This window comes from Camelina sativa, chromosome 13 (assembly GCF_030686135.1).
Source record: "Camelina sativa cultivar CO46 ecotype springtype chromosome 13, ASM3068613v1".
NCBI classification, from domain to species: Eukaryota; Viridiplantae; Streptophyta; class Magnoliopsida; order Brassicales; family Brassicaceae; genus Camelina; species Camelina sativa.
This window is the reverse complement of record NC_141892.1, coordinates 7,495,808-7,514,644: the sequence shown is the minus strand read 5'-3', so window position 1 is coordinate 7,514,644 and position 18,837 is coordinate 7,495,808. Positions and strand designations below refer to the sequence as shown.

Here is an 18,837-nt window from a genome sequence, read left to right as displayed (position 1 = left end):
TACAATTAGTGTTTTAACAATATAGTCCCGTTAGATAGCTTCTTCGGAGAAACAAAATGGCTTCCATATCCATTAACTGTTTCTTCACTCCTCAAGCTCTAGCCCGACAAACCAGGACGCGGAAGATCTTCGCTAAACCTGACCAAGTCTCGGGAAGAACCACCAAAAACCCTAGAAAAACGAAGCTCAAACGCGAAGTCGATCTTAAATCTCGAGGCGGCGATAAACTCCAGCCAGTTTCTGACGCCGGCGGCGAAGCTACTACTTATACCCGTCTTCCTCCCAGGGAATATTTCTCAGATGTATCTCTTTTATCTTCTACTTATCTAAAAGTTTCCGAAGAAGTGAAGTTGTCTGAGTCAAATGTGGCTAGGGTCGAGGAAAAGGTTGAAACTTTGGTCGAAATTGAGGAAGAAGAGAAAGAAAAAGAGGTGAAGAGTTATGATGATGATGATATCTGGGGGAATTATAGAAGATTGGATGTGTTTGAAGGCAGTTCAGGATCAATTGATGAAGATGATGAAGATTGGGAAGAGGAAGTGTTTGAGTATGGCGATGATGATACGGGTGAGAGTGAAGGATCTGGGTTGAAGGATGGGAAAGTTTTATGTTTCTCGGGTGAAGAGGGAGAGGAAGAGGACGATGATGAAATTGGGGTGAAGGAGAAAGGGGTTCCAGCGGTGATGCGTTGTTTCGATAGAGCGAAGATATTTGTTAAAGCTGGTGATGGAGGGAACGGTGTGGTGGCGTTTAGGAGAGAAAAGTTTGTTCCTTTTGGAGGACCTTCTGGTGGAGATGGAGGGAGAGGAGGGAATGTGTATGTAGAGGTTGATGGGTCTATGAATTCGTTGTTGCCGTTTCGTAAGAGTGTGCATTTCAGGGCGGGACGTGGGGAACATGGGAGAGGGAAGATGCAGAGTGGAGCTAAAGGAGATAGTGTTGTGGTGAAAGTGGCTCCTGGGACGGTCGTGAGACAGGCTAGAGAGGTTGGGAGTGAGGTTGAAGGTGAGGAGGAGGAGGAGAAGGAAGTGCTTTTGGAGTTGTTGCATCCGGGACAGAGGGCATTGTTGTTGCCTGGAGGAAGAGGTGGACGAGGGAATGCTTCGTTTAAGTCAGGGATGAATAAAGTTCCTAGGATAGCTGAAAATGGCGAAGAAGGTCCTGAAATGTAAGTGTGTTTTTTTCATTTTGAGTTGTTTCAGTTCAGGTTGTTGATGGAATATTGTGTAAAGTTTGGGACTTGAACGCACTGCTAGTATTCATTTTCCACCCTCATGATGTTAGATACCCAAGGGATGAACTAATCATAGAAGCTAAATTGTTAAAGGATGTAAAGATTTCATTTTGGTTTAGGAGCATGGAACTCTTTCTATTGTTTGGTAAAGCTTGATTTGTGCATGTGAGTGTTTACTTGCAAGTAGTAATGCTCGTGTTGATACAGAGATGTTGATCTTTTCTGAATGGATTTGAATTTCTGGGTTATCTGTAGATTGGATTAAGTAGTCTAAAAATCAGATACTTTCATGCTGGTGTAGACTTGTGAGACTTTGTGTTTGCCTTTCAAAGACATGTTATTTGTGGCTCTTATATTTCTGGGAAGCTCTGATTTTTGAATTATAACTTTACATATTCGTATAGGTGGCTGGACTTGGAACTGAAACTGGTTGCAGACGTAGGTATCGTGGGTGCTCCAAATGCAGGAAAAAGCACGTTGTTAAGCGTGATAAGTGCCGCTCAGCCAACCATAGCAAATTACCCATTCACAACATTACTTCCCAATCTAGGTGTGGTTTCATTTGATTACGATTCAACAATGGTGGTCGCAGATCTTCCTGGTTTGCTTGTAGGAGCGCACAGAGGCTTCGGTTTAGGCCATGAGTTTCTAAGGCACACTGAGAGATGTTCAGCACTGGTAAATCAACCGTCTATAGATTCAATCTTTATACATTATTTTTGTTTTTTCTTTGACGAGCCTCTTTTGTGGTGTAAAGGTACATGTTGTGGATGGCTCAGCTCCGCAACCTGAACTTGAGTCTGAAGCTGTTCGTCTCGAGCTTGAACTATTCAGTCCTGAGATCGCCGAGAAGCCTTACGTAGTGGCATACAACAAAATGGACCTCCCAGATGCTTACGAGAAATGGCCAATGTTTCAGGAAGCTCTTCGTGCCCGTGGGGTTGAACCTTTTTGTATGAGCGCAGTACAAAGAGACGGCACACATGAAGTAATCTCCTCCGCTTATGAACTCCTAAAGAAGTACAGAGCAGCCAATGCAGAACCCAAAGGTGTGTTCTACTTTTAATTTGGCATAATAGAATAAGACCGTGCTTATGTAGTGTATTAATGGGGTTTGTTTTCAAATTTGCTATAGCATTGTTCGATCAAGCAAATGAGAATCTGGACCATGTAGCTAAGAAGATTGATAAGGAACGACGAGCAGCAATTAATGAGTTTAAGATCTTCCGCGATAGTGGTACCAGGGCGTGGCATGTAGTTGGAGCCGGGCTTCAGCGGTTTGTCCAGATGACTAACTGGCGGTATGAGTTAAACTACAGCCAAGATTTATGCAATCTAACTCATCAAGAGTCACTAAACACTGTGGATGCGATTGGTGTTTGGATAGGTACATGGATTCAGACAAAAGGTTTCAGAACGTGCTTGATGCTTGTGGTGTGAACAAATCACTGAAGAATATGGGCGTTAAAGAAGGTGATACCGTGATCGTAGGAGAGGTTTGTATGAGTTTCTCAAAATGTTTTTTTTTGTCTGTTAAAAGTGGTTAAGATTTAGGTTTATGAAACGTTTACAATCTTTTTATTTATGTGTATGTATGTGGATATATGGATTTGATATGGCATGACTCAGCCAATGGCTCGAGCCGTCCTACAGATTCGAACAAGACTTCCACAGATTCAGTCAGATGGCCTCAGTGGAAATAAAACCATCTTTACTTCTCTTTGTTGTTGTGGAGTGTTTCTTAAACCGACGGGATAAGTGAATCAGTTTACTTTGCCGGTCACTGGAGTGAAAACGGTCGCAGATCATTGAATCAAATTTTTTTGGATGTGTTGTATATGTATCATACATTATCATTTTTGAGATTTGTTATGGTCTGTATTTTGATGTGACCTTAGTGAAAGAAACAACGTATTACCTACAATATTTATTTCTGAGGAAAATTTATAGTATATGTTAATGAGGAAAGCCATTTTATTACACTTTTTTTCTCTAATCTATACCAACATTTACACAACAGAGGTGTTCAAAAAAAAAAACATTTACACCACCAGTGCATCACTTGACCAACTGAAAATGAGCTGGTCGATGCAAATAATTGATTAGTCGGTTCAATGTCTTTAATTTTATTTTATTTTAATAACTTTTGTAACAATTTGCAATATTTCCTGTTTCTTAAAACTATATCATCTGATAACAACAATGAATTTATTATGAGACAACACAATAAGTTGATGATACTATATTTGGTACCAAAGAAAAACAAAAACAAATAATTAACCGTATATATATGTAAACCGGCCGGTTTGTGAAAAAAAAAGACAGGAAGAGAAGAAACGGCAACAGTATCTTACGTGTCATCGACAGTGTCCCACATAGTATGCGCGTACTAGGTTCGATGGGGCTTCCCTCTAGCTTACGTGTTTACTTTTTATTGGTTGTATTGTTCCTTCCCGAAGTATCTATCAAACTGTGTGTTTGGTTTCTATTCTATAGTTGCCTTGTTTGGTTGCGTTGTATTTGAGTTTCGAAATAACATTCTTTCACGTTTCATACTTTTAGAATTTTAATGCCGGAAAAAAAGAAAAATCTGTTAATTTAAACCCATATTATTATTATTAATATACAAATTATTCAACGATGTAAACAATATAATTATCATTTGAAGTGATTAGAGAGAGAGAGAGCACGAACATAATTTAGGATATAATTATGATGTATTACGTCCCACTAGGTGCCACGAATGTGTCTTGATCACCTGACTTTTAATTAAAAAATGAGTAGTACTAGTAAACAAAAGGATCAGAGCTTATAACTTTCCAATAATGACCCGAATTCTAGAACAGAGTAATCTACACGAGTGTAACCAAAAATAAATATATTTATATCATCCTTTGCTTTTTGAGCTAGACATCAAACTCTTAAACAGAAAAAAATCGAAAGTGTTATATATCATTCTTAGTTTACACTTAGGTTATATGAAAATTGAAGAATAAAAAACAGTTACAGTTTTTACACTACGGTTGATTATATATAAGCAGATATGGTAATGATAAGTATGATGCTAATTAATTTGAATATTTATGAACTTGTATTGTCGGAGATATATAATTCAATAGCAAACTAATAGTGAAGTCCCCACTTGGCTTTTTTGGTCACAGTGTCTGGACTCTCGTCAAAGTCCAAGTTTGTTCTAAGACAACCTTTACCCCTAAATCCCGGGGATGTCCTTTTGACACTAAAAATAAAATTTAAATCACACAGAAATTTATTTAAATTTCATAAGCAAAAGTTTTTGGCTTTTCATTAGCTGTTCAAAATTTTGTGTATTTTTTTCTTTGCCTTTTGTTTTTGAGAAATGTGAAGAAATTCTTCATTCCTGAACCCAAGAAAGCCTCGATCACATGGAACTTGACTAAAAGATTTCCATCCAAAAGTGTTCAATAGCTCAATAGTGCAATCCCAATATCGTGCGCAAAGCCAATTGGGATTATCACATGTCACATATTTTCCAAATTAATTACCCTATTCTGAAAACACGATCAAGAGATTATAGATTGTTTTTTTTATTTTTTACTTCTCCGAGGTTTTGTAGGGAAAATTTCAGATCAACTTAAGTTCTATAGTAGCCATACCAAACGTAAGAAAATCATCTCATGCAATTCATTACAAAACTATTGAACTATAAGTCTATAACCATGTACCCAAATAGTGTGTTTTTTTTTTGTAGACTCATATGTAACTTTATGATGTTTGATGATATACGAATTAATTTTTTTCAAGGTTTGATATAATAATGCGGCTTAAATACCGACAATTTATGTATTAGTTTCTGTGAATTATTATAAGACTTTCATGTATATTTTTGACTCATTATTTATATGTTTTACGTGCAAACATTTTTTTTACATCATTTCGATGTAATTGCTCGAAACATTTCGACAAGGTGATGTCAATTTTGTGGGAGATTGTTTTTGTCTTTAGTCTTTAGATAAGTAAGTATATATAATGAAACTGGCACTAGTTGAATTCTCATTTTTAAGAAAAATAATGTACGATGTGGATTACAATTCTAATTAGATGGTTTCAATGCCTTGTAAAATAATTTTGGTTTGATTTATAATGAATTATTTAGACGAAAAAAAAAAGAAAAAGGATTACAATTAAAAAGAGAAGAGAACTAACTACAGTTAATTAGATAACATTATCACTGATTAAAATTTTAGTTGTATATAATAAGTAAAACTATGAATGTATACGCGAACGTACATACTCAAATGTAAGGTTAGTCCCACATCAAGTTCAAAATCTGAGTGGAGTAGTCAAGGGTCATCAGATTCTTATATAGCTTAAGCCTGTCTTTAACCCCAATTCATGAAAAGAGGATGATGAAATATACTACTAATCTATTTACCCAATTAAACATTTATTACTTTATTCTAATCATTACGTTTTAGAACTCTATGCAATATCCGGACACGAATTAGAGTTTTGTACAATTTTCCTAGAGTTTTGACACAAAAATTTCTATCTATATAATAGATTAGTTATATGCTACTCTATAATTTATCTCGGCCTAATAATCCGATAAAAATTTGTATAACAAACTTTATTTTTATAAAACTTCTGTTGTGTTAATTGTGTTAATTCTGGCGCACAACATTTTTGGTGTGTTTCGTAAATTGGATCGCCAAGACGGGAACGGTTGCACGAGAAGATGGTGACCACTGCCAAGTGCCATAGTAATCTGAATTCTCTCTTGTATTGATAAAATAGATCGATACATTTATCTATATTCAAATCAAGTTCCTTAAATATAGGTGAAGATAGAACCACATCAAACATATGAACAACTCCTAATCTCTAATCTTACAATGTTATTACCCATTCAACCGACATCCGGTTATCGTGGTCCAACCACAATAGTATCATTGTTATATTAGTCAAAGATAAAAAGAGCCAAAATTTAACAAGCATATATTATATTATTAGTTTGACTCATTTATATTAGGAAAAGAATTATAATTTCATTCCCAATGCCATTTAGCAATATGCAAAAAGCTTATACCAGCAATTGTCACATTTCCAACCCTTAATATAAGGAGGCCATCACACTTTTGTTCCGTAGCACATACGGTTAAAAAGGCAACGTGTTCATGCGAATCTAATTCATTTGATTATTGGTTTACGTGGCTTATATATGTGACATTAAAAAGAGAGTTTTAGCTAACCTTGTTGCTTACAAGTACACCTTTTCAGCTTAAAACATTGTAAATTTATAATGTATCAAAAATAGAAACCTTGGTAATAAGTAAAAAATTAAGTAACACTCTACTTCTTTCATCTGCGCGTTTGTAGTTAATAGGAATCATTCTGAGCCTCTGGAGTAATTAATTACAAAACTGAGAATATAACACTAATCATTTTTATCTCATAAATTTTGAGCATTTTTTTTCCATTTTGGATGAGAATTTATCGCCTATCAATTGCTTTGGTGAACTTCATATTAATGCAACTTTTTAAACCTATATATATATATTTTAAAAATTAGGTACGTAGGTCAATCTTTATATAATGTTACATTGTTTGACATACAATTAAACGAACGTAAAAGCTAATGAAATGAATTAGGAACTCGGGACATTGGTAAGTAAGTATACTCTCGTCTCTCAATATAGAAATACTATATGTACTATATGGAAGTATAAACATTTACCCGTTCTAAATTTTAGATCGAAAGTATTTTAACCAAAACAAAAAAAAAAACACATCTATCACATGCATGAATAGTTTTGATAAGCCAACGTGTGAATTAATAAGGTCCGTTAAATATGAATCAAAATAATCTTCACACCAAAAGTACTAACTTATCCATATTCACAAATTCACAATCACATATGAGCATTAGCCCCTTTTACCCATTGAATACTATCAAAGATCTACTAAAGATTATCTAACACTTGACCAAAAAGATGTTAATATATATATCAAAGCTTATCACACCAAATCTATCTGTTTGCCTTTATTGAGTTCTAATACTATATAAATTGTTTATATACTCTTCTCAAGACTAATTGATTAATGAAAATATGTACATCTCTTATTCGAACGTGGAATACATAAAAAATCAATCTAAACTCCACAATGACTGAAATGTAAGCAATTCTTACTCTTTCGATAAGTTTGACTTAAAGTCTCTAATCTAGATTCGTAAGTGGTTTTTGGAATCCTTTAGTAAATTAAAAGTCGTGTTGTAGATGACTATGAACAATGTTCTTGATTTCATCATATACATCCGTTGTCAGGTAAGGCGCATTAACTTCCGAATGCAATCAAATATGACAAATAACTAGTCGAAGCAAGCTCCTATGTATATATATAAACCTACAAAACTACAAACACAAAGAGACTAAGATTGTTGTTGACTTGTGCTTGTTTGCATACAAGGACACCAATACAATATTGTCCACTGAGATATTTAATTAAAACCAAATTTTAACGTACGTCCTAAGCATTTTGATTTTTTGTTTGGTTCATCGTGTCTCTCTTTAACCACTCCCATTGAAAATCATTACAAGATGACAAAAAGAATTGTTCTCATTTCTATTTCCGCTTAAAATGCGGGTTAACCATGTGATTTAATCAGGGGGTTTCTACAATTATATTAGACTAAACTAAACCAAAACAAATAGTCGATGTAGGAAAATAACACTCGAATTTTCATGTCCCTTGCTTAGTCGAAGTAACATTTGTTTTAATCAAAAACGTTTTAGGAGAATATTTAAAGCTTGCTGATTTTGAAATATATCTTTTCAACTTGTTGAAATGTTGATATATTTTGTTAAAGCAAACTAACGAATCTATATATCTCAGTGCACTCAAATTGATTAGACATCCTTATTGTAATTAGCAATGCATATTACCTCTCATATATATCAATTAAGTAGGGGATTAACTCTACGAAAATTATCGATTCTTTTTATGTAGACCCTTGACCTTTAGGCTATTGTCTGTAGGGTTATTATGCATATTGCACGTGACCACTAAGCAGATTCTTTGAGTTAATCAATTAGCTTGATCCCATTGAAATAAAAGATTCAAATAGCATGATGTAATATATACATCAGAATTTAGATATTTACTTTTCTCCTTATTTTTTACAATTTAATCTGTATTTATTTTCTTGTTCTTTATTCTAAATCAAGATTGGTTACTGTGACATTCCAGATTTTGCAGTAGTTCCAAACTTCCAATGATTCTTGGCCTCTGTCTTAGCTAGGCTTTACTAAGTAGCGGTTCGTGTTTACCACTTGTCACCACAACGAAAACAAAGCCCCTTGCTCTTTCTATCCTGATCAAACTGTATATACATATATACTGTATTTATACTGTACACATACACAGTTCAAGTTAAGACTCAAATCGGTGGATGTTAAAGGTCTAAAAAAAAAAAAAAAAAAAAAAAAAATCGTCAGCTATTTTTGTTTATAGAAAAAAAAAACTAAATAATAATCAGTCAATTACGCTGTTTTGAAAATCCAACTGATGTGCCAACGTTTAGTTTATTTTTTGTCGTTGATGCTAAATATAATATATTTGGAAAAACAAATAAAAGAAACAAAAGATAGTCTACTAAAAGCAGTTGAATCAAAAGTGAAGTCTCTCTATCAAGCTCATTGTCTCTCTATTTATAACAACACTTCACTTCCATTCCCAAACAGCACCATCATCTTTAGACAGAAGCAAGACAAAAACAAAAAAAACACCCTTATTCATCATAACACATCTTTTACCAAAACCCTAAAAGAAACCTCATTTCAAAAAACCCGTTTCTTCATCATCATGTCAACCTCCAAAACCCTAGATCATAATAAACCATTTGAAACATCCCAAACTCAAATGGGTTTTTCTCTAATCCACCAAAACACATCCACCAACACAACCACTACCACCACAACCGGCGAGAGACGAGGCCGGAGATCAAAGCAAGCAGAGCCAGGGAGGTTCCTAGGAGTTCGAAGACGTCCATGGGGTCGTTACGCAGCCGAGATCAGAGATCCAACCACCAAAGAACGTCACTGGCTCGGCACTTTCGACACAGCCCACGAAGCTGCTCTTGCATACGATAGAGCCGCTCTTTCGATGAGAGGCACTCAAGCTCGAACCAACTTCGTATACACTCCAACTGATGTTCACACTATTCTCACAAACCCTAATCTCCATTCTCTCATCGTCTCTCCTTATAATAACAACCAATCTTTCTTACCAAACTCTTCTCCACAGTTTGTCATCGATCATCATCCTCATTATCAAAACTATCACCAACCACAACAAAATAAACACACTGTCGCCCAAACCGTCTCACCCGCTGCTTCTTTCAAAACGCCAGTTCGTCATCAAAGCGCGGATATTCAAGCGTTTGGTAATAGTCCTCAAAACTCTTCTTCTAACGGCTCTTTATCTTCATCACTAGACGAAGAAAACAACTTCTTCTTCTCCTTAACAAACGAAGAACATAATCACTCCAATAACAACTCGGGTTACTTGGACTGCATTGTCCCAAACCACTGCCTTAAACCACCTCCGGAAGTCACCACCACCCAAAATCAAGCCGGAGCTAGTTTCACAACTCTGGAAGCAAGTAAAGCCTTTGAATCATACGGAGGGTTTAGTAATAGCTACTTCGAAGAAGGTGAGATGATGATGCTGAATCATCATGAGTTTGGTTCATGTGATCTTTCTGCCATGATCACTAACTATGGTGCTGCTGCTGCTGCTTCAATGTCGTTGGAAGATTACGCGATAACTGAGCCACAAGATTTATCTTCTTCTTCTCTCGCTGCTTTTGGAGATGTTGTTGCAGACACTACAGGCTTCTACTCAGTCTTTTAGAACATTCTATATATTATATTTCTGTGTTTTATATATGCAAATGCAATAATATTAATAGTTTTTACGTTATTCCATGGTCGTTTGATTTTGTTGTTAACTAGATGTTATGAACTTTATTATATATATATTCTGCTTGTTGTTTCATGCACCATAAGGTTACCCTAACCATGAAGTTTTGATTCTTTCTTTTTTGTAATTTCTTTTTGGTATCATGGTTTTAATTAGCAAAAAGTGATGATGTGAGTTGTATTAAGACCACCTTTTGTCCATGCTACTTCCAACATACTCATTATGTATATAATAAGTGTGGTGTGCTATAATAATGAAATCAAACTAAATTAATTTCCCCAGACGGATATATGACTGGAAGTGAACCACTAAAATATGTAATATCAGGATTATAAAATTAGTTGCAAAAAACTCCAATTTTCTAATTTTGATTGTGCATATAATTATGATTTTTTTTAAAAGACAAGAGTAAAAATTTATGTTACTATGAATTATGACTTTTGAGAATTTTTCGCTATGGAAAAAAAAAAATTAAAACTAAATATGAGATATCTGCCATCAAATTTTGCATGTTTATGAAAAATATTAGTTAATGTGAGATGAACTTTAAGTGAAGAGTGAAGTATAGCATGATGGTGTTTTTGGTCTTTTGGACATGTGCTTTGGTCATGACTTGTTTGGTATTTCATTGCACAATCACTGTTTCATGTCTCCCTCCTTTTGCCTTAACTTTTGTCTACAACAACTCAACATTCCAACTCCTTCTATCATTTATTAAATCTGTTTTAAGGTTTTCGACTTTCTTCCATAGAACTCGATTAGTCCCTTTTCCAGTGTTGATCAACTTCACTTTTTTCTTCTTATTGTAGTTAAATTGACAAAGATCCAATCATAGGTGTTATACTTGTCAAACATATGTATGTTGGACTTCATCATATATGATGCTTTACAATTTGTCAAAATTCAAATTAAATAAATTCCAAATAGTTATTAGAACGTCTTTTTTTTTTTGTTGCTAATTTCTTCATGCATTAATATCGCGATTTAGGCCAAATGGCTCATTATTTCAGATGAGAAGAACAAATAATTATCTCCATATGTAAGTATGTTTATTAATATATGTGTTATATATTTTTATTATATCAAAAAACTTACTTCGATAGTTCTGATTTTGAAAAGCAAAAGGCATGTATCACTACAGAGTCTTCTTGATTGTAGATCTAAGTAAGTAACTGAGAGAAAAAGCATTTAATGATTAGTAATTTTTTGGGGTTGTTGAAAGCATTTGTTGTGAATTGTGATGTTTCAAGGACCAAACTCCATGAATCATGATGATGATTATGATTTCTCTGTTGTTTGAGTAAAACTAGACGCAACGAACAAACCACACATGCACATGTTATATCAACAACACAAATAACCAAGTACGAGAATTACTGACTACTACTTCCACATTAACAGTGTTTTTTTTCCTTACTTCTTTTTTCATTATATTTTACCTTTATATCTCATGATCAAAGTCGTACGGATCGAATGTAGAACCAGAAGAACAAAATAGAAGCGTGTCCTCTTCTTGTTGTTGTTCCAAAAAAATGTTTTTAGAATCGGATTTTTTCAAACGAATATTGCATTTGCGTTTACTAATTTTATTTTTCTACGATCAGAAAGAAGTCTTTTTTTTTTTCCTTCCAATATCTTTCATTAATCAGTAAGGTATTACAACAGTTACATAGCAAATACAAAACTTCACAAAACAATTTATTACATAAGCATAAATATGTGACATACACTGAAGATAGCAAAGCATGAAAAGAAGTCTTGTTTTGTCTAATATTCTTTAAAAATTGTAAACGTACGCAACTATTCACACATAATTTCACATTTAGTTTAGAAAACAACATATATATTTGTCATATTGCATCATCATTATATATTAGATACTATCACAAATGATAATTATACCAATCACAAAGAAAGAATTATACTATCACAAATGATAATTATACCAATCACAATACTCAATAACAAATGATAATTATACCAATCACAATACTCAATAACAAATGATAATTATACCAATCACAAAGAAAGAATATAAATCTCTGCAGCTTTTGGACAATGACCGATAATTCTACTCACACCATATATGCCACCATAACTTAATAAGGATTCACATTCCGATTATGATGTGAACTCAAGTTTTTAGAATATATCATTTTACGTTTGATAAAAGCAAATAAAATTTTGTATTTTTTTGAAACGAAACACAGTAACTTGAATGTAAACATCAAAAACACGAAATAAACACATCTCATTCAAACGTCCAAGCTCTTGAGTCTTGACACAGTTTGCTGAAGATAATCCTTGAATCAATTTCCTTAATTTGGCGATATCTTAGTAAGTGGGCTTTTGTATGGGCTTTTGTATGGGCTTTAATCTCTTTTAAAAGTCACTAGAATATGGGCTCTATTGTGCAACAATTGTTACTTGGAAGAAAAAAAAAAGCTCCTGGCAGAGTGCAAGACTGCAAGTGTCTACCTGATCGATGAGACAGATACAATATCTGGACTCGAGCTGCGAATCAATGCTGCAGTTGCTATAAAGCGGCACATTATACGCGTTCAGAAAGCAGCGACTGTTGTGGAGGGGATGAGGAATCCATTGACTTCACACCAAGGGTCAACAAATTAGGGTCCATCAAGGACACGAATCAACTACTACAACGTGAATTGAGTGATTGGTCAAATAGAAAGAGAGAATACCAAATTGAATCCCCAAGAGCCTTTCTCTGGATCATTATAACGATTATATGTAAGACATTGGGCATTAGATTGTGTGCCAAGTAAATTATCTTCAGGTTTCTAAATTGTTTACATACACAAACCTCTGCCAACAGTCACTCTTAAGAATCGGGGTTGGCTCGCTTCAAATAGTTTACTAAAACCTTTTTTTTGTTAACAAGTTCTTCATGCATTAATATCACGATTAAGGCAAACCGTCTCTCTTTTTTTTTTTAATAAACAAAAATAATTTACTTTCAAAAATTTGATCGAGTGGACTATGCTCTGATAAACTTCCAAAGTCAGCAGTAAAATCTAATTAACATAAATCCCGCACCGTCAGAAAAGTTTATGCAGCTCGGCGATACTCTAGCTGTTTGGTGTTTTCTTGAAGTACCTTCACAACAAAAGAAGAACGAGAACCAAACATTTAGAGAACAAAGAATACTCTTCAATGGTGGAGAAATATTGAGGAATCCAATGTAAAAAGTTACCTCGCGTATTCTCTCTGCAATTGCTTTGCAACCTTCAGAAGCCAATGCAAACACCGTTTCAAATGTTTCCATTGGTAACTTCGCATCCATCTACATTTGTAACTCAAGAAAATAAACATCTAGAATCATATGATTGCGAATGGAGAGACACATGTGATATGAAGGGAAGAAGAAGAAAAAGAACCTGAAGGAGTGTCACTTTGTCTAATTTAGGTAGAATACCAACGGTTACATCAGCTCCTCCAGCGCTATCTTCGACATAGTTCAGATCAAGAAGAGGAGTACTGTTTAAGTATCCAGCACTACAAGAAACAGCGAGATCACGCATTGGAATCCCAGCATCTGCTAGAGCTAGAGTCGCGGCATTGATACAAGCTGATCTTGTTCCTGAAATACAGAACATAACACTAATGGCGGATCAGGGACTGAAAGAGCTTTTAAAAAAAAAGCTTGTTTGCAGAACGAGAGGGTAATTAAGTTACTCTTACCTCCATCGGCTTGTAGAACCTGAAGGAATATGTCAATCTGCATAAAGGAAACAATCCATCAAGAAGCCAGCACAAGAAAAAAGAAGAGAAAAATACAAACTTTGACTACAACAAGTTCGTCAAGGAAACCTGAGAATGAGGCAACAATTCAGTCAATATGCACGCTTCCATTGTCTGACGGATGACAAGAGATAGCTCAGTTGACCGCCTGAACATCATAACAATACACAACAATTTTATATGATTCTCCGTAAGTAGGGAGCAAGAGTCTTTTGAGCTACACAGTATAGATAGATGCATAACCTGTCGAATTTTTGTCTTCTACGATCACCAGTACTAAACTGAGCCATGCTATACTCACACAGCACCTACCAACACATAAAATTAGCCATATAGCATTTCAAATTTGACAAAGCTTTTTCACCAAGAACAATACCAAACAAGGATATACATACCAATGCATGGTCGTTCTTATTTTGCAGGCTCTTGTTTTGAATCTAAGGGAGCACAGAGAAACAATTAAACAGATAGAAATAAACCAATTCGCACTAAATTAAGGTGAATTATTCAAATCAAAGCATCAATCTTGATAGGTCGTAAAAAAAGAGAAAATTCAAGTACCTCTCTTGGACCATAAACAGCTGCAATTACTTTGGTATTACCCATCTCGAAAACAGCAGAACTGGAAACAATGTTGGATCATATCAAAAGTGCAAAATTTAGAACTGAGATGAAAAAGACAGGAGGAAGTAAATTTTTGAGTTTACCCGTCAGCTTTAGAAACCACTCCAACTTCAGCTACGATTTGCCTCATCTGATGTGTTTCATTACAAGCATCACGAATAGAAAAAAAGTTAACTTGTGAAGACAGCAGCAAACAAAATACAAGGGAATAAAGCAAACATACCTCATTGAATCGGCGACCATCTAATCGAAGACCTTCTGGGTTTACGTACTCCATTGTTGTGAAAATTTACAGAACCCTAGATAGAGAGGGAGATCAACTATGAGAGCCAAGAAAAAACAAGTTTGATACTTTCTGATTCCTAGAAGAGGGCAACGAAGCGGAAAAAGAACGGAGTGAGTAATAAGAGGCGAGACTTACCTCTGCCTATATTTGCCGGCGGCGATATGACGGAGAGTGATGGACGGCGATGGGAGAACTAAAACTAAAAGAGAGATTAGGGCTGTTTGTTTATTTTTTTGTGAATTAAGTAAGATTTTAAGGGTATAAGTGTAAAAGCACTTTTGTCTGAATATATAGTTTTGCTTTCTCACTGATATCTCTGTGAAGTGTGATCCAATTATAGGTTCTGTTTTTTGTTCTGTTTTGACATGCTCTTCCTCTTCTTGTAAATCTTACTTTAAAAATTGTAACTGAAGCTAATATAAATGTAATTTCACGTTTAGGTTCTTTGCCATATTTACATCATCATTAGATTCCTATCATATTAGTTATAAACGATGATTTTACATTCAAATGGAGGATTCTCAGAAATTCGAGAATTTTTGTGAATAATAATAATAAAGGCCATTTATTAAAATATAGTTTCCAAAAAGAAAAAGGAAATAAACAACGTAACAGAGACAACAGACAGAGAGGAGATGGCCGTATGAAGGAATACTATGAACATGGTAAGAGAGACCTAAGAGAAGAGACATAATAACACATAGAAGACTAGAAAGAGCCTCTTTCGTCTTATTTCTCTCTGCTTTGCTTACTGTTGTCGTCTCCCCACCCAAAAAAATATCCTTTTTTTTTTTATGTTCCTGAATTCATATGAAAGTTTGATGGAAGGAAGAAGAGTGATAGAGAGAATAAGAGAGATCAGATCATTATCTAAGAAGATTAGAGTGAGATTCTCTTCTCTCCTTTTGATTTCTGTCTGTCTCTTTAACCTGAAGTCTTAGCCTCAATGCTAGCTGAGTTATCTTTATTGGTCTCAGCAGGCTCGGGATGGCTCACAGCGCTGGTAGTTGAAGAGGGCACAGTTCCTGTGCCACCAGCTCTTGTGGTTATAGGTTTAATAGAGCTGGAAGAGAGAAGCTCCGTGCGTTGCTCAGACAAGGATAATGATGATGTTGGAGCTAGTGTACCGAGCGAGGAGGACCCCAGAGGGTGAGGCACAACGGGCATGTCGGTGAGCAAAGAAGCGGATGGGTTGTAGCTTAGTGAAGAAGATCCGATGGAGTGGTCAAATTTGCATGCAGGTCCAAACTTGCAAACCCCGTGTTCAGCAAAGTGAGTGCATTGTGCTGCTCCCTGCAAAAGTCATTACTATTAGCTTTTGTGGCGCAACAAATGTGGGTGAGGAACAAAAAAACAGAGCTTCTTGATCACATCAAGAAACAGAGCGTTTCCATATATGAACTCTACTTTTGATCATAAGCATTTCATGAAGGAAACTTTCATGTTTGTATTAGGGCGTATAAGCTTATATATGAGACTTACAGGACGAAGAGGGAGGCCAATGTGACTGAGGGTAATGTCCTTTGGCGATGCTGCTTCCATAGGATGATGGAATCTGCAAGAGGATCCGAATTTACAATCTCCGGTTCTCATAAAGTATTGACACTCGGGTTGTTCAGGCCGCTGAGGAAAAGTTTGTTCTTTATTTGAAATACCGGTTGAAGATGGACCGGATTGATATGCAGGCGCTGAAGGAGATAACGGTCTAATTCCATAAACAGAGCTGGTTCCCATTGAAGGCTGAGTTCCAGGCGAAGGCATTGCACTTACAGAAGCCTAAATAGTTGGGAATGAGGTTTACTAAGACAGAGAGAAAGAAAGTTAAAAACGAAATAAGGTTTCTTTAGAGCATTTACCTGGTAAGGGTTCCAGCCAGAGTATGGGACCATGCCGGGTGGTAGAACCATTTGGCCGTAACCGTAAGGGCTTGGAACATATGAGCCTGGTAAAAGCTGAGGCCTTGCTAGAACTACTCCGTATTGCTGAGATGAAGGAACAACAGATTGAGACTGAAGAGATGGATACATAGTTGGTCCAGCGGATGGAGCGTGTACACCAGGAGGGACGGGATGGTGGAACCGACAGGTGGAACCGAATTTACACTGACCAGTTCTCATGAAATATGAGCATTCTTTCTCCCCCTGTAAGAATCCAATTGTAAGGAAACAACTTTAAGAGATCATTCATTAAACGAAAGACCACAGAGAGATTGAACAAACCGGGCGTAATGGGAATCCCATGTAATTTAGTGAGATAGGAATAACAGAATCTCGTCCTCCTCCTTGTCTAGGATGATGATATTTGCAAGAAGCACCAAATTTACATGTTCCCGTTCGCATAAAATGCTGGTGCAAAGAAAGCTTTTAAAGTGAGAAATTGGCTTACACTATATGATATCACATTCTCATACACATAACAGAAGTTAAAAAAAACTGGAATGCAACGTTTAAATACAGAACCAGTTTGCTTTAGAAAATCAATGATACCTGACACACGGGCTGTCCCATTCTCTCTGGGAACTGACCAGCAGCTTCTGTTCTGAGACCTCCCCCCAAGACCTAAAATAAGGAAACTAAGAACATCCAATGAGAGCTTCCCAAACAAATAGAGAAATCCGAGATTCCGTTTCAGTAAGATATCAGATCGTAGATTGAACAATGCATCTGATCAACTAAAAAAAAACTAATTATTTTTAGATAAAATCACAGAGGAAGCAGAAAAAAAAAAAAAGGCAGTAACTTTTCAAAAGAACCCAGAAAAGAAAAAAAAGAAATAGAAAACAGAGATGAGAGAGAGATAGAGAGAGTTTTATATTACCGGAGCACGGTCTGGTGGGTGATTGAACCGACATCTAGACCCGTATCCGCAACCACCGGTTCGTACAAAATAGATACAATCTGGTTCATCAGGTCGCTCCGGCAACGAACCATCATCACCACCGCCTTGCAACCCTAACCGCCACATCGAAGCTATAAAATGCCGCATTATATTTATATAAAAAAAAAAACCCCAAAACTTTTAATCAGATTTAAGAATCAGACATTTTAAGAGATGCAGGGAAACAACGTTCATACCTTCGATGCCGGTTTCGTTTCCAGGAGCGGACCATTCAAGTGATGGATCCGAACGCGGCTCTTCTTCGCCGGCGCCACCGTACCGCTCCATTTTTTTTTGTTTTAACCGACGAAACAGAACCCACCAATGTCGAGCTCTCCGATCAAATGGGAGTGTCGGGAACAGATGAGATGTGAGAAATAAAAAAAACCACAGATCGTGGTTGGTTGGTTGGTTCTGTCTCAACACCACCACTCTCAGTCGTCGCTTGATCTCTCTTTGCTTCAAAGCTGAAACCTTTTTTTTTTGTCAATCTAAAAAATCGAAAGGAGTATAATTTTTTTGATTTTTTTTTTTTTGACGGGGAGGGGGTTGGATTTTGGAAGAGGGGATGGGGGAAGAAGTTTTTGATCTTTCTTTATGCGTGCTCGCCTTTTTTGTGGGTGTTTTGCCGGTGGTGGTTAATATACGCGCCAAACATAGAATAAATGACTTCTCTCATTTTTATTTAATGCCCTTTTTTTATTTTATTTTCCTTTCTTCTTTGTTTTCCTTCTTCATCTACAATGGTCTATTTATATACACATTCCCTAATTCTGATTACTATACTAAAAAATTCATAATATTTGATGATTTAATCCAAAAAGTTGCTCTAAACTTCATTTAAGTTTTAATAACTAATAAATTGTTCTAGAAGATTGTTTAAAAATTAATTACGTATTCCGGTAATACAAGTTATCTCTCAGTAAGTGAAACCTGTAACGCGTGTCTCCCGTATTTCTCGTTTGACGGTTCATTTTTGGATTACATTTGTCTTCGAACTAGCTATGTTCCTCGATTCCGTCACTTTATATGGTTAACAACAAAAACAAAAGCAAATATACGTGACTATTCATGTTTTCATTTCACTTTTATA

The 18,837-nt window shown here is 35.7% G+C and overlaps 3 protein-coding genes and 1 pseudogene across 5 annotated transcripts; 2 read left to right on the top strand and 2 right to left on the bottom strand.

Moving 5' to 3' along the window:
• Window positions 1-56: 56 nt before the first annotated feature.
• On the top strand, window positions 57-3,216 carry LOC104735919 (GTP-binding protein OBGC, chloroplastic-like). The gene is made up of 6 exons (XM_010455806.3): window positions 57-1,168; window positions 1,639-1,912; window positions 1,992-2,283; window positions 2,370-2,535; window positions 2,622-2,730; window positions 2,864-3,216. Exons 1-6 carry the CDS (start codon window positions 57-59, stop codon window positions 2,990-2,992), a joined length of 2,082 nt encoding a protein of 693 aa, XP_010454108.1. The 3' UTR covers window positions 2,993-3,216.
• A 5,743-nt stretch (window positions 3,217-8,959) lies between these two features.
• Window positions 8,960-10,308, top strand: LOC104738039 (ethylene-responsive transcription factor ERF086 pseudogene; annotated as a pseudogene). Its single transcript, XR_015578837.1, has one exon. The product of XR_015578837.1 is annotated as an ethylene-responsive transcription factor ERF086 pseudogene (transcript).
• A 2,812-nt stretch (window positions 10,309-13,120) lies between these two features.
• On the bottom strand, window positions 13,121-15,234 carry LOC104735918 (exosome complex component RRP41 homolog). The gene is made up of 11 exons (XM_010455805.2): window positions 15,003-15,234; window positions 14,805-14,880; window positions 14,665-14,711; window positions 14,519-14,579; window positions 14,353-14,394; window positions 14,201-14,265; window positions 14,027-14,105; window positions 13,898-13,934; window positions 13,594-13,796; window positions 13,410-13,499; window positions 13,121-13,312 (listed from the first exon to the last, which is right to left on the bottom strand). The coding sequence occupies exons 2-11, from the start codon at window positions 14,856-14,858 to the stop codon at window positions 13,265-13,267; spliced, it is 726 nt and encodes a 241-aa protein (XP_010454107.2). The 5' UTR covers window positions 14,859-14,880; window positions 15,003-15,234; the 3' UTR covers window positions 13,121-13,264.
• A 169-nt stretch (window positions 15,235-15,403) lies between these two features.
• On the bottom strand, window positions 15,404-18,562 carry LOC104735917 (zinc finger CCCH domain-containing protein 58). Of its 2 annotated transcripts, none has more exons than XM_087481878.1 (7): window positions 17,942-18,562; window positions 17,685-17,818; window positions 17,354-17,425; window positions 17,087-17,212; window positions 16,724-17,008; window positions 16,350-16,643; window positions 15,404-16,160 (listed from the first exon to the last, which is right to left on the bottom strand). In XM_087481878.1, the coding sequence occupies exons 1-7, from the start codon at window positions 18,030-18,032 to the stop codon at window positions 15,792-15,794; spliced, it is 1,371 nt and encodes a 456-aa protein (XP_087338004.1). In that variant the 5' UTR covers window positions 18,033-18,562; the 3' UTR covers window positions 15,404-15,791. The 2 variants fall into 2 exon arrangements, with proteins under 2 accessions (XP_087338004.1, XP_087338003.1); XM_087481877.1 differs by having other exon boundaries at window positions 17,685-17,836; window positions 17,942-18,557.
• Between the last annotated feature and the right edge of the window lie 275 nt (window positions 18,563-18,837).